At 43.5% G+C, this 13,871-nt stretch overlaps 1 protein-coding gene across 1 annotated transcript in view; it reads right to left on the bottom strand.

Moving 5' to 3' along the window:
- CFAP52 (cilia and flagella associated protein 52) overlaps nt 1–13,871 on the bottom strand; it is a 38,628-nt gene that overhangs the window by 18,456 nt on the left and 6,301 nt on the right. The window contains exons 2-6 of the mRNA XM_005878801.2: nt 11,920–12,119; nt 10,960–11,096; nt 6,457–6,585; nt 4,360–4,459; nt 3,388–3,504 (exon numbers count right to left, since the gene is read on the bottom strand). Coding sequence (XP_005878863.1) covers nt 3,388–3,504; nt 4,360–4,459; nt 6,457–6,585; nt 10,960–11,096; nt 11,920–12,119 — 683 coding nt within the window. The remainder of the gene's footprint in view (nt 1–3,387; nt 3,505–4,359; nt 4,460–6,456; nt 6,586–10,959; nt 11,097–11,919; nt 12,120–13,871) is intronic.

The raw sequence follows: 13,871 nt of genomic DNA, 5'->3' as shown, positions 1-13,871 counted from the left end.
GGGTTGTCTGTGATGCACTGCGGGGCTGGCCCAAAGGGCTCAGTGCCAACCACGAGCTCCTGTGCGGGAAGTAGCCTCCTGGTCCTGCAAGGAGCAGACTTCCTCCCTTTAAAACACATGTGCAGGGAAAATATACTAAAAAATTAACACTTTCTATCCACTCAGATGAAGGTAGAGCAGAGGGGCAAGCAGAGCCCCAGCAGCATTTGTTCCTCAGGTGCCACCATTTTCACTTGACTCTTTTTTTTTTAATTTTGTTTTATTGCTTAAAGTATTACAAAGAGTATTACATACATATGTGATGCAGAGAGACCATGCTGGACATCCAGAGAAGACTCCTTATTGTCTGGTGACTTTATTGTATGAACTAAAGCACACAGTACATCATCTGACAAATAATAGAGAGCATTTACATTCAAAGCCATCTTCAGAGTTTGGGGATGCATGATGGCCATTTTGAAGCACCTACTATAAAGTTCTAATGTAAAAATGTGCTTGACCAATATTACATTTTAAAACTTTCAATAATAATACAGCCCATTACTTTATAAGCTTGTGTCTTAATCAAGTTTGAATATTATCAAACAAATATCATGTTCTTTCAAGTTACATTAAATTGAATTTTGCCTGTTCTGGTTCAAAATTCACCTCATGACGTTGGAGAAGAGAAACCAAGGCTCAAGAATACGAAGGCATGAACCAAAAGTACCATAGCAGGACAACAGGGTGAATGCCTGGCCGATGAAGAGACAGCCCTCGTACATATTCTTAGCATTTGTTCAGGGACTTGGGGAAGTAAGAGATAAAGAGCTCAACAGAACCTCAAAGTTACATATATGTGATTTCTAAATAAACTCTTTGAAACTATAGATGATATTGTTCAAGTGACAGGTTTTGGAGTCTGCCTAGGTTCGTGTCTCAGTTCTAACACTTGCTAGCCATGAGATCCTAAATCAGTGGTTCTCAACCTTCCTAATGCCGCGACCCTTTAATACAGTTCCTCATGTTGTGGTGACCCCCAACCATAAAATTATTTTCATTGCTACTTCATAACTGTAACTTTGCTACTGTTATGAATTGTAATGTAAATAGATATGCAGGCTGTCTTTGAGGGACCCAGATGCTGGATTAAGCATAACATGACTTCAAAGGAGCAATTCTATATGGTCCAACAATTAACAAATTTCAAAAGTTTGCAACACATCTCTAAGCAACAGTGAGTAGAAATAACTAATTTCCATTTAATTTCTTCTCTAGTTTGCAAAGGTGACTTGGAAGAGATTAAAATTGGTGGTGAATATGTCTAAGCAACACAGGAAAAGAGAGAAAGGGCAGAAAAAAATATTTGAAGAAATATTGCCCCAAATATGCCAAATTGGTGAAAAGCTACAAACGTCCAGCAGTAGAAGCTTAATCTATAACAGTGGTTCTCAACCTTCCTAATGCCGCGACCCTTTAATACAGTTCCTCATGTTGTGGTGACCCCCAACCATAAAATTATTTTCATTGCTACTTCATAACTGTAACTTTGCTACTGTTATGAATTGTAATGTAAATATCTGATATGCAGGATGTATTTAGGCGACCCCTGTGAAAGGGTCGTTCGACCCCAAAAGGGGTCGCGACCCACAGGTTGAGAACCGCTGCCCTAAATGGTAAGTGCCTTAGTTTCCTCATCTGTAAAGAATGGATAAAAAGGGTACTGATCTCATTAGACTGTGGCAAGGATCAAATGAAATAATGCAAGGGAAGTGTGTTTAATGTTATTGTTACAATCATCACATCATCATCATTTTAGTACTGTCTGCCTAATAGGCCCACTTGAAACCATTTTAACTTTTTACCTTTTTAACTGTAGAGCAAAGATTTAAGTAGAATTTCAAAATGGGTATCAAGATCACTTGATTTTCCAACCAAATGTCTTCAGTGATATCTCCTAACCCTTCGTCCCACAACAATGGTTTTCTTTTCACTGGCATGAAAGGCATATGGAATCGTAGCTTTGTGGAATTGGCCATCAGGCCCGATGGTTGGGAGTGAAAGCATTCCTAGTGCCGCTATGGATAGCACCAAAGTGACAAAGGCTAGAGGAACACTAAGACAGCCAGCATCTTTTCTGGGGAGGCACTTAGAGCCCAAGTGCTGGGAGGCAAAAATGGCCAGCAGTTTTCATATTGTGTTCTGTGGAGCCCTTTGGGGGGGCTCTGGAGTTGGAACTGGCAGCACTCCCAGCCTTGCCTTCCTTAACCTGATCTGTTTTATCATCTATTTAATATATCAGAATCCCTCCCCTAATAATAATTTGAAAAGACATTATCTAGACTACATCTCAACCTCCTATAGGATGATTTCTAAACTCTTTTCTACTTACAGCTTTCTTCCATTTTTGTGCATCGCCTCAAAATTTTGAATATTAAATGATTATATGATTAAGAAAACTGACATGACCCTGGTTAGAGTGTTGTCCCATACACCAAAAGGTTGCCGGTTTGATCTCCAGTTGGGACTCGTATGGGAGGCAATCGATCGATGTTTCTCTCTCTCTCTCTCTCTTTCTCATTCCTCTCTCTCTCTAAAAATCAATAAAAACATATCCTTGGGTGAGGATTAAAAAACAACAACACAGAACACTCTGGCATAGTTCCAGGAACACAGTGCAGTATTTTAAAACTTCTTGGGAATGTCTGATGGAAGGTATCTAAGTTTAATTAGAACCATCTGTTCCATGATCAGACATGACATAGGCAGGTGCACCAGCTTTCACATTCAAAGTTGAGTAGAAACAACCCTTGTAACTTTCTGGGGGTACTGGGAATAGCAGCATTCACTCTGTACAGTTATCCTTTGATTGTAGACTTTTTATTTTGGTTAAATAGCAACATCTCTCACTGGACTTTTTACCAGAATTCTTAGCAATTCTGCAAATATAAACAATAGACAATTTCTAGGTCTTCTCATGACTTCTAATGCTGGCCAAGGCTGAAATCTAAGATCTAGCTATTAGATTTAAAAGGTTATATGTGCCTATCATCTTATAGATCAAAGAGCATGCTTCTCTTGCACATGGCAACAGGCTGCCCACATGCTGGGACCAACATGATTACAAATCACAAGCCCCAGGCCCTGTGTTTTGAAGATGGGGAAAAGGTGTGGTTCAGATGCCCTAATTGAGGATACCTAAGAATGCCTTTGCTCCGAATATAAACAGAGATGAGGGCCTAGAGAACTAGGCCATGCAACTTGCAAATTTAGGTGTGGCCTTCGGTAGGTCACAGACTTTTCTTTTTTTCCACAGACTCTTCCTTAACTAGAGTCTGCATCGGCCGCGAAGGGAAGACATCAATGGAAAACAGCAAAGCAGAGCGGACTGCGAAGGTCTCCACTCACCAGACTGAATTTGTCCTTCACGGGCCCGGTGTCTGCCATCAGTTTAGTCCTAGGGTTCATTTTTAGAATATCTCCAGTCGTGGTGCCCAGGTAGAAGAAGCTGTCATCACTGGGCATCTAGGGGTCAGAGGACAAAGAAACCTGAAGACCTGGCTTTCCCCAGTGACGCCCATGAGCCCGGTCAGGGATGGGATGAGCTTTCTCTGAAACACCAAGACCTACAAAGGCACGCATGGCTACTTCTTATTTTCTCAGACCCAAAGGAGGGTAAGAGAAGCTCGAGGCTGGACTCAGAACTGGCGGAAAGCTTAGACTCCATTTAGCCTGTGCATCTCACGGGAAGTCTATCTGTGTCTGAGGTTAGTGTGCATACCCTGTGGGCTCCATCTCCCGAGACTCCTCCAAAGGGCTCCTAGGATGCAGCTGTACTCCTCCAAAGAGAACAGGCATTTGCTTTATCTCCTATTTTCCAAAGGCTATCTCATAAAAGGACTATGCGCTAGACGAGAGGAACAAGTCAATGGAGAATGGAGTTACAAATCTACGTGTATGAATCCACCTTGAAAACATATGAATCATTCCTCTTTGTGGAAAGACTGCTTTTCAACAATGACTTGCATTGTTAGAAACTTCATTTCCAGTGGCAGAGATAACATAAGTGGCACGGCGATGTGCCTCCTTCTGGCCACACTGCTTCCCTCCGTGTGTCAGCCCAGGTCCCAGTATTACAAGACCTACCCGGCGTTGTGTCTAGTCTAGTCCAGCTCCTCTCTGACTTCTGACGGGAGCTCCAGAATTGAGACTCTCCCTCACCTGTACCTCCTCGCTCACTATCTCATATGTCCAGACCTCCCCTGCCTACCCAAGCCCAAGGTACATGTACACACACACACACACACACACACCCCTTGGTCACTGCAGTTAACAGGAATTTGCACTAATAGTTCGTTAAAACAACACAGTAATACTTACTGTAATACACATGACTATCCTTTTCATCTGTCCTGTTAGGCACTCAGTTGGCCAGATTTTTCTATTTGGGAGATCCAGTTCCCATACTCGAATTGTCCCACTACAGGAAAGAAATTCACAATCAACTGGGTGCCCATTTAACAACCACGTCGCCTCTTCTCTGTTTCCTGTATGTCTTGAAGCTAAAGAGAAGAGAACTAGCTATATTTGAGGGTTTCTTATAGTCTAGTGCTCTACCGAAGGTCTTCCATTTGATGGTCACAACCGCCCTGCAGGGAAGGGCTATGATCCCCCAACTCTCCACACGAGAAAAGGCAGAGGCTGCATACACCAGAGCAAGGACTCGCACCCGGCTCTCTCACTTTGAAGCATACACTCTGCCCACTAGAGTGAAAACAGAAAGACTTACAAATAAACAAGGAAACAAACGAAGAGCAAACCGGAGTTCATAGGTATTGATCTGTGAGGAAGTTTTTTAAAAGGAAGGACTTCATTATGGGGAGTCCTGTCTTCAAGGAAGGAGAAATGAGACTAAGCAACAAAAAGTCCAACAAAATCAGCACCGAACACAAGACCTGGCAGGCAGGTGATAGTTCATCCTTGTATGTTGAGTTCATCTGACTTAATAATTGTATAAATATATCATGATCAACATCACCAAGACTTTAGCTAATATCTTAAGACAGAAAATGTTAAAAAAAATCTATTGATCAAGTTCAGTTTTTCTTTTCCTTTAGCCCCCAGAGTTATTCACATAATTAAGTGTTCGATAAGTATTTTGAATGTACTTTCTAAACTAAAAAGAAAAAGAGCTTTTCCATGGCCTTCCTGCTAGCTGGCATTTGGAGGCTGAAATACTGGGATTTGCAGGATATCTCTTGGAGACAATGGCATGGAACCCCTGAACTTGGGAGCATCGTGGAGAGCCCAGGGTCAGGGCACCATCCCAGAAATCTTACTTCAGAGTGCTTTTTCTCAGTCATCAGGGTCACATGAAATTAAAGCAGACCTAGGTTAGAGATTGTCCTAAAAACTTCTGTTTTGACTCAAATTCAAGTTTGACTCCTGCATGCTTATCCTAAAAACTTCTGTTTTGACTCAAATTCAAGTTTGACCCCTGGAGAAATGTTGTCCTCAGATGTCAGAATTGGTTGATGCTTACAGCTTACACAGCTGTCGAGGAGCAGAGCGACCCCATCACATAAAGGCCTCGTCCACTGGCTGAAACCTGAACGGAGCTGAAGAGCCTCATGGTCACCAGCCCCTGGAGACAGGGCGGGACGTGGTCAGCTGCTTCAGGGTCCGAGTACCGCCCTAGTCAGATTCGCTCCTTAGGGGCTGGCTGCCATCCCAGCCAGTCGTGTCATGGCTTCTGAATAGGCCCCTCCACATTGTTATCCAGGGGACAAATGTGTGCCACGCATCACCAGGTGGGGACAGGAAGCAGTACAGGGCAGAGCAGCACAAATGCTTGGCTCTGGCGGAGAAGCAGGCGACACTGTGTGTCCCTCTAGACGGGAAACCGCAGGTGGGCCAGAAAGGATAGTTCCAGCCAACGTAGACTTCTGTATACTGCCACCCGACATTCACAGATGTTTGACCTTTGAACTGATACGTGGCATGAAATAGGATGACTTCATATAGGCTGGGGAGTCTGTAAATTAATTTTTGCGGTTAAGCAGATGCTGGCCTCGGTTCAGACCTTGGTCCCCTACTGGAAAGGATCTCACATGGCTACTAGTCAAACCCTTGGAACTTCCTGGAACAGTTCATTCTCAAACTATCATTTCATGAAACCTAAATCAAAAGCAGGCGGGGAAAAACACCGCCCAGTGAGCGAATCTGCAAAACGCTCCGGGAGCAGGGATTGTAGGTGATGTGTTATCAGTAACACCTGGACCAGAACCGGAACTGGATGTAGCAGATAAGCAGAATATTTCTGGTGGGAAGCACAGAATTTTCAAATAACCATATTTAAGACTTTAGGATATCTTTCCAGGACGGAAAACATGTCCCCCCACACTGGAATGACCCTGTTTTCTGCAGAAGCAAATAAAGTGGCTTATGGGCCCTGCGCCCCTGCCCGCAGACGCGTACTTCCCCGCGGTGACAAACATCTCGTCGCAGCCCCCCGAGAAGATCACCACGGTGGCGTTGCCCACGTTGAGGCCGGCCGCAGGACTGCCGCAGATGGCCTCTCTCTTGGCTATGCTCCACACCAACACGCTGCCAGAACGAGAGGGACAAACAAGTCAGGGCCAGGCGGGCTTTCAAAATAAGAAACCGTTCTTTCAGTAGTTCTAGAAAAAAGGGAAAAACAGGTTACTTACAAAAGAACAAACAAAATTACACTGACACCCCCCCTCACCCCCCTTCCCCCCGACAGCTCTTCGATCACACTGGATCTGAGAAGACAAATAAGTGACACTTAATATTTTTTTTAAGGAAAATTATTATGACGTTAGAGACTAGCAAGTGCAACAATCAAGTCCGATGCTAAAATAAAGACATTTTCAGACATTCAAGGCATAGAAGTTGACCCCCCATTTATATCATGTAAAAAACTCCCTTGGGGAAGTTTTCCAGGGGAAAAAAAAAGCAATAAAGAGGACAACCTAAGGCAGTATTCTCAAACTTGACGGTGTATCAGAATCACTTGAGGGCTTGTTAAAGCAGAGTGCTAGGACCCACCCTCAAGCTTCTGGTCAGTAGTCCAAGTATCACAGAAATAGAATACAAATGTTATAAACCGTGTCAATGTAAAACATGCCTATTTATATTTCCCAAATTGTACACATGTGGAATGTGTGATCACAGGTAATCTAAAATCAAGGTCTAACCAAGATCTCCAAGAATGGAGAGGTAGGAGACAATGTAAGAGCCATACATTTTTTTTCCTTAGTAAGAAGTTGATAGTTACCATCTAACATGGGAAATTTGAGAGACATATCACTTAAAAGATTATACTGATAACTAGATGAACAACAGCAACAACAACAAAAACCCTCTTAAAACCAAGTACTTTATGCCCAAGAGAATAAAAGCATGTGTACATACAAAATCTTATACATGAATGCTCATAGCAGCATCTATCTCTATAATAGAAGAATATGCAAATTAGCCAGGACGCCGTAACATCACGACTGAACCGCAGGGACCTGAGGCTGCATGGTGCCTGGCTGGGCGAGGAACCTCAGGCCGCGCCCCCCACCCCGTGGGGTTTGACAGGGGCATCAGGCCATGCCCCTCACCCAGCAGGGCTTGACAGGGGACCTCAGGCTGCACCCCCCCACCCTGGCGCTGGACCAGGAGACCTCATGCCGTGTCCCCCCACCAGCGCCAGGCCAGGGGACCTCAGGCTGTGCGCCCCCCCACCAGCGCCAGGCCGGGGGACCTCAGGCCACGCCCCCCACTCAGCAGGGCTTCACGGGAGACCTGAGGCTGCACCCCCCGCCTGGTGGGGCTTGACGGGGGTGGGGCCAGCCAGGTCTGGGTCTCACTCAATGCGGGTGTGGCCGGCTGGGTCTGGGTCTCCTGCGTTTTCAAAGCATATGTGGGTGGTGGGTAGGGACTTGACTCTAGGTCAGTGATGGCGAACCTTTTGAGCTCGGCGTGTCAGCATTTTGAAAAACCCTAACTTAACTCTGGTGCCGTGTCACATATAGAAATTTTTTGATCTTTGCAACCATAGTAAAACAAAGACTTATATTTTTGATATTTATTTTATATATTTAAATGCCATTTAACAAAGAAAAATCAACCAAAAAAAAATGAGTTCGCGTGTCACCTCTGACATGTGTAATAGGTTCGCCATCACTGCTCTAGGTCCTGCGGCACGCTCCAGACTCTGACAGGAGGGAGATTTTTCATATACATTTTACTAATTTTCTTTCATCTCTGACACATCTATTATAGAGAAAGGGCAAATAGCAATATTAAAATATTTCCTCTAATTAATTCCCTTTTAATGTGCACAAATTTTGTGTACTGGGCCACTAGTTATTAATAATAGCCTAAAAGTGGAAAAGAGCCAAAAATTCATCAACTGATGAATGGATAAAGAAAAAGTGGTATATCCATGCAATGGAATATTATTTGACAATAAAAAAGAATGAGGTAGTGATACATGCCACAATATGGATGAACCTTGAAAACATTATGCTTAATAAAGTAAATCAGTCACAAAAGGCCACATATTGTATGACTCCATTTATTAGAAACATCCAGAGCAGGCACATCTATAGAGACAGAAAGTAGATTAGAGGTTGCCTGGGGCTGGGAGGGTAGTGGTGGAGCGGGAATGAGGAGTGACCACTCATGGGTATGGGATTTCTTTTGGGGGTGTTGACAATGTTCTAAAATTGATTGTGGTGATGGTTACAAAACACAGCATGTAAAAAATTCCTTGGGGAAGTATTTTAGCAAAAAACCCCACAAAAACACAAAACCACTCAACTAACCACTCAACTGTATACCTTAAATGAATGAATTTTATGATACGTGAAATATGGTATATCTCAGTAGAGCTGTAAAGAATGAACCCAAGTGCCTTGGGAGAGTAGAGCTCTTCATGGTGGAGGGAATATGTATTTTGACTCCATCTGCATAGTTAGAAAACATACTTTCTTTATAAACCATGGATATGGATAGTTTTAATTTTTCAAAAAAATAAGTTTAAAGTGTAAAAATAAATAAAAGGCACTGACATAGAGAGAGAGTTGGCTGAGTAAATTCCAGCACATCCATGCAGTGGAATACCATGCAGTCATTGCAAAGAATGTGGCATGTGTCTACGTGTGCACACACAGAATATGTTCTTGATATCAAGTTTACCAAAAAGCAGGGTGCATTACAATACTGATGTGCGATAACATTAGTTATTAGCAAAAAAGGTTCATAAATAGTTTACAAAATGTTTTTTTAAAAGCATGCACATCCAAACTGTCAACTGTCTACTACAGTCCCCACCACCCCTTCTGTTCCTCATCCTGTGTGTTGAAGCCAGGTGGTTTGGGTAGAAGAGACCCTGCCACAGGTTCAGGGTTGACCCCTGATTATCCAAAACCAACCCTCAGAACCTTGTCTTCCTCACCACCGTGGCTGTTCAGGGGAGGGCATATTGCATGCTCTTGCCTGGCAAGGTTTGTTTTTCTTTCTTTCTTTAGGAAAGAAACTTTCTCTAGAATGTTTTTCTCAACATCCCCCAATTTTCTGCAAGCAAGTTTTAGACGGCCTAAAATCAAACTTAAAATGACAGAGGAGACGAACAATGTGCAGATTAAGCTTGGCTAGAGGGCCATCTTTTTCTCCCCCTGGGTCTAGCCTGGGCATCTTTCTGGCAGAAAGACATGGAAGTGGAAGGGGCCTGATTGCCAAGCTCCAGGGATCTCTGGGGTTGAGACGAGGCATCAGAAGTTTGCAAATTTCCTTGGGTGATTCCAATGTGCACCCAAGGCTGAGAACAACTGCTTTAAAGTTAAACTAAGAATACTGATAGATGATTTCTGGGTACATTTCTTACCACAAACAGTCAAATGGGGATGGCCCAGGGAAGGTGTAACTACGCAACAGGGGAAAGGAACACCTATTAAAAGTGGAAATCTCATTAAAATTCTGTGGCCTTGCTATACAAGTCTGGTATGCATACAGAACTATCAGTATATCACTACACATAAAAGTAAATTTCATTTTTTCGATAAATCTCATTTGTAATAAACCCATGGAGCTTAAATAAGAAAGTACCTGTAAGAGAGCACCACAGTATTGAATCCTACGCACACCTCAGGTATTGTTATTTTTCTCCTCCAGACTCTTTACATAGGCGTGTGGACTGCATTGATTGTTCCTCCTAATGTAGTGTTTTTAAATACTTCCCCCCAATTTCATTTGTATGTATTCTCTGCCTACTCACTGGACTATGAGTTCCTTGAGGGCAAAGGTCATGTCTTGGCGAGGCAAGCTAAAATTGCTGCCTCTGGCGTCGCACCGCCAGGGTTTGCCTCTCAGCTCTGCTCCTTACCACTGGCAGCTTTTTAGTTCCTCCTGGTCGCAACAGCTCCCACCTCATGGAGTTGCTGTGAGGCTTAAACGGGGTAACGCAGTTCAAGTGCAGCACACACCTGGCACATAGTAAGTGCTCACAAAAATCGGCTGTTGCCTTTGATGCTGCTGCTGCTGATGACAATGATGATGATGATGTCATCTTTCTCTCTCTCTTTTTTTTTAATAGCAATGATTCTCGAATTTAGATGCACATTAGAATCATGTGGAAGCTTTTATTGCTCCCAAAGCCCAGGCCAATCAAAGCTGACTCTCTGCGGGTGGAGCCAGGCATCGGTCATTTACTAAAGCTCCCAGCACATTTCAATGCCCAGCCAGGGTCCTACGGCATTTTCTTCCTAGGCTTTCACACACCAGGGAATGTTAGAGTGGGGAGAGGTGCTTGGCATGTCTAGAAACATGCCTGCTGGAACATAACTAAGCATGTTTAGTTTTTTCTTCCTAGGCTTTCACACACCAGGGAATGTTAGAGGGGAGAGGTGCTTGGCATGTCTAGAAATATGCCTCCTGGAGCATAACTACGCATGTTTAGTTCGTTACCTTCCATCATCTGGGCCCCCGAGGGATACCAAGTACAGATCATTTGGTGAAAAGGCCAGATCTTCAATTTTGCCCTTGTGAAGTGACAGCCGAGCAATCAGCTCCCTTTTCTTGTAATCCCACAAGATGATATCTGCCTGGGAGAAAGAACACACAGTCAGGTCACGGACAGGCTTTCAAGAACCCGAGGAGGCGGCTGCCCCCCTCGGCGAAGAAGAATAGCGATGTCACTTTTCTAGAAAGTGCATCATGTCCTACAAACACCACAGCAACAAAATGGAAACGGTTTTAAAGGGTGACCTTTATTCCTGAGCAGATCGGTCACCGGCAGCAGCATTTGGTGTAAGAACTGCCAGGTTCCTTCCCTCTCGGCCTGAGAGAATGAAAAGGAGCTGAGGGGGAGTCAAGAGGGAGAGGAGGAAGGGTACAGATGTTATATTGTAAATCAGAAGGCGCCTGAATCAATAAGCCAAATTTACTTGGAGTCCTGTTCATCTCTAATTACGCGAGCGGGCCCAGAGGAACTCTTGCTTCTCAAATTCTGGGGCCCAATATGGTGGAAGTCTTTTCAATTTATACGTTTTAGGCTCTTTGTTTTCCAAATTTGGAATGAGACTTCCGGACCTTCTGAGAAAAAGTCCTGTGTGCTGCTGGGACAGGGCCGTGAGACCATATCTCAAGGCCTGGCCTGGCGGCAGCACTGACAACCCTGTCTGGGGCATAGTTTATGGCCTCTCTGGACTGGGGAGTAGTCTTTAGTCTTATTTTCCCCATGAAGCAAGCAAATTTTTACAGAGTAGCAGGGTTAAAATTTTAAACAGCAGTTTTTACCCAAGATGGAGGTTACTATACTTCACAGACGCGCTTCAGCACAGAGCTGACCTACGAGCAAGTGGGGCGGTTTTGCTAAGGCAGGCGGCTCTAAGTCGACTCACAGTGAGTTACTTTCAGTTTGTTCACCTTGAAGCCCATGTATGTGACCTGTCCCGAGGCAATGTACTCCCCGCTGTTGGAGACGTCCACACAGGAGACGTTGTTGCCATGGCCGTGCAGGAAACTCTGTTCGTTGGTATTTATCGCCTGAATGAGGACTGTGCAACCCAGAGGGTAAACCAGGTGTTCCTGGTCAGGGTGGCATTTCAGACCAGTGGGCACATGTCCTAAGAGAGAGAGATTAAAAATACTAAGAAGGTGCAGAAGGGGCTGGTAATTTAAAAAAAAAAATGAGTACAGAGGAGAACACTTTTGATATAGGCCTTAGTTCAACGAAAATAAGTGGTGGGTGAAAGGTAATTTTATTCCACTGACAAAGTCAGTCTAGTGCAGTGGTTCTCAACCTTGGCTGCACAGTAGAATCACCTCACCTTAAAATCCTGATTTCTGGGCCTCATCCTCCGGAACTTCTGTTTCTTTGTTATGGGGTGAGGCCACAACATGAGTAACAAAGAAACAGAATTTCCGGAGGATGAGGCCCAGAAATCGGGATTTTAAAAAGATTCCCAGGTGATTCTAATGTGCAGCCAAGGTTGAGAACCACTGGTCTAGTGTGGGACTGCTCAAACTGCAATGTGCAAAAACTCCCCAGGTGCCTGGTTGAAAGGTAGGTTCTGGTTTTAGGTCTGGGGCGGGACAGAGATATCGCCTTTTCTGACAAGCTCCCAAGTGCGGCTGATGTTGATGCTGGTCCAGGAACCTCACTTTGAACATCAAGGCCCTCGGGCCAATTCTTGTGATTCTAAGAAGCAAGAATGCCTGTCTGGTGAGTGCATCCCGGTGAGAACACAGGCACGTGAATTCATTGCCCTGAGCACAAGTTTGATAAAGATAAAATTCTGGTTTCAGTCCTAAGTCTCCACCAGGCACTTTGAAGAAGCCCCGGATCGCTCAATGGGAGAATGCCATCTTCCAGATATTTGCCAAGAATCATGTCAACAAGTCTGGTGAGTGCATCCCGGTGAGAACACAGGCACGTGAGTTCATTGCCCTGAGCACAAGTTTGGTAAAGATAAAATTCTGGTTTCAGTCCCAAGTCTCCACCAGGCACTTTGAAGAAGCCCCGGACCGCTCCCGGGAGGATGCCATCTTCCAGATATTTGCCAAGAATCATGTTAACAATTTCAAACCTTGGCAATATGTTTTTTATTATTGATTTTTCTTTTTCTTTTCTTTTTTTAGAGAGGGAGAGGGAAAGAGAGAGAAACACTGATTTGTTGTTTCACTTACTTACGCATTCATTGGTTGCTTCTTGTATGTTCTCTGACCAGGAATTGAACCTTGATGTATTGGATGACATTTTAACCAACTAAGCTACCCAGCCAGGCCTTTGTAATATGTTTTAATGTGAAATAGACACAAGTCCCCCTTATCACTCACCTTTGGTTAGGATTTGTTTTAGTTCTTCTTCATATTTACTTTACAATATAAGCTTTAAATTCAGCTTGACTTGTTACAAAGTCATTTTTAGTGGGGTGTATTGAATGTATAGATTAATTTAAGGAAATATAATTTCCATAATGATACATTATGTCTCTTTTCTAAAAACAGGGTATATTTCCCATAGTCTCCTTTTATGTGCCTCCGCCCAGTAGCATTTACAATTTTTCTTTGGAAAGATCTCACACATTTCTTATTACGTTTATTTCTGGATACTTGAAAATTTTACGTGTTGATATTTCTATTCTCCACCAAAAGTGTCATATTTATGGATGTAGCTTTCTGGTCTTTTAATGAATTTGTCTTTTATATTTAACTCCCTCTGGAATTTATTTTGGTGCAGAGTGTGATCCCAGTAGCTGAATAGATTTCCTTTTTGCTCAAATGGCCAAATGTATTTACCGAGTAAATTATTTCTTTCATTTTGTTATTGTTCCTTTTTTATGCAGTAAGTTCTCATAATACTAAGTTTATGTCTG

The sequence above is a fragment of the Myotis brandtii genome, unplaced genomic scaffold, assembly GCF_000412655.1.
Source record: "Myotis brandtii unplaced genomic scaffold, ASM41265v1 scaffold573, whole genome shotgun sequence".
Lineage (NCBI taxonomy): Eukaryota > Metazoa > Chordata > Mammalia > Chiroptera > Vespertilionidae > Myotis > Myotis brandtii.
This window is presented reverse-complemented; position numbering and strand designations above follow the sequence as displayed.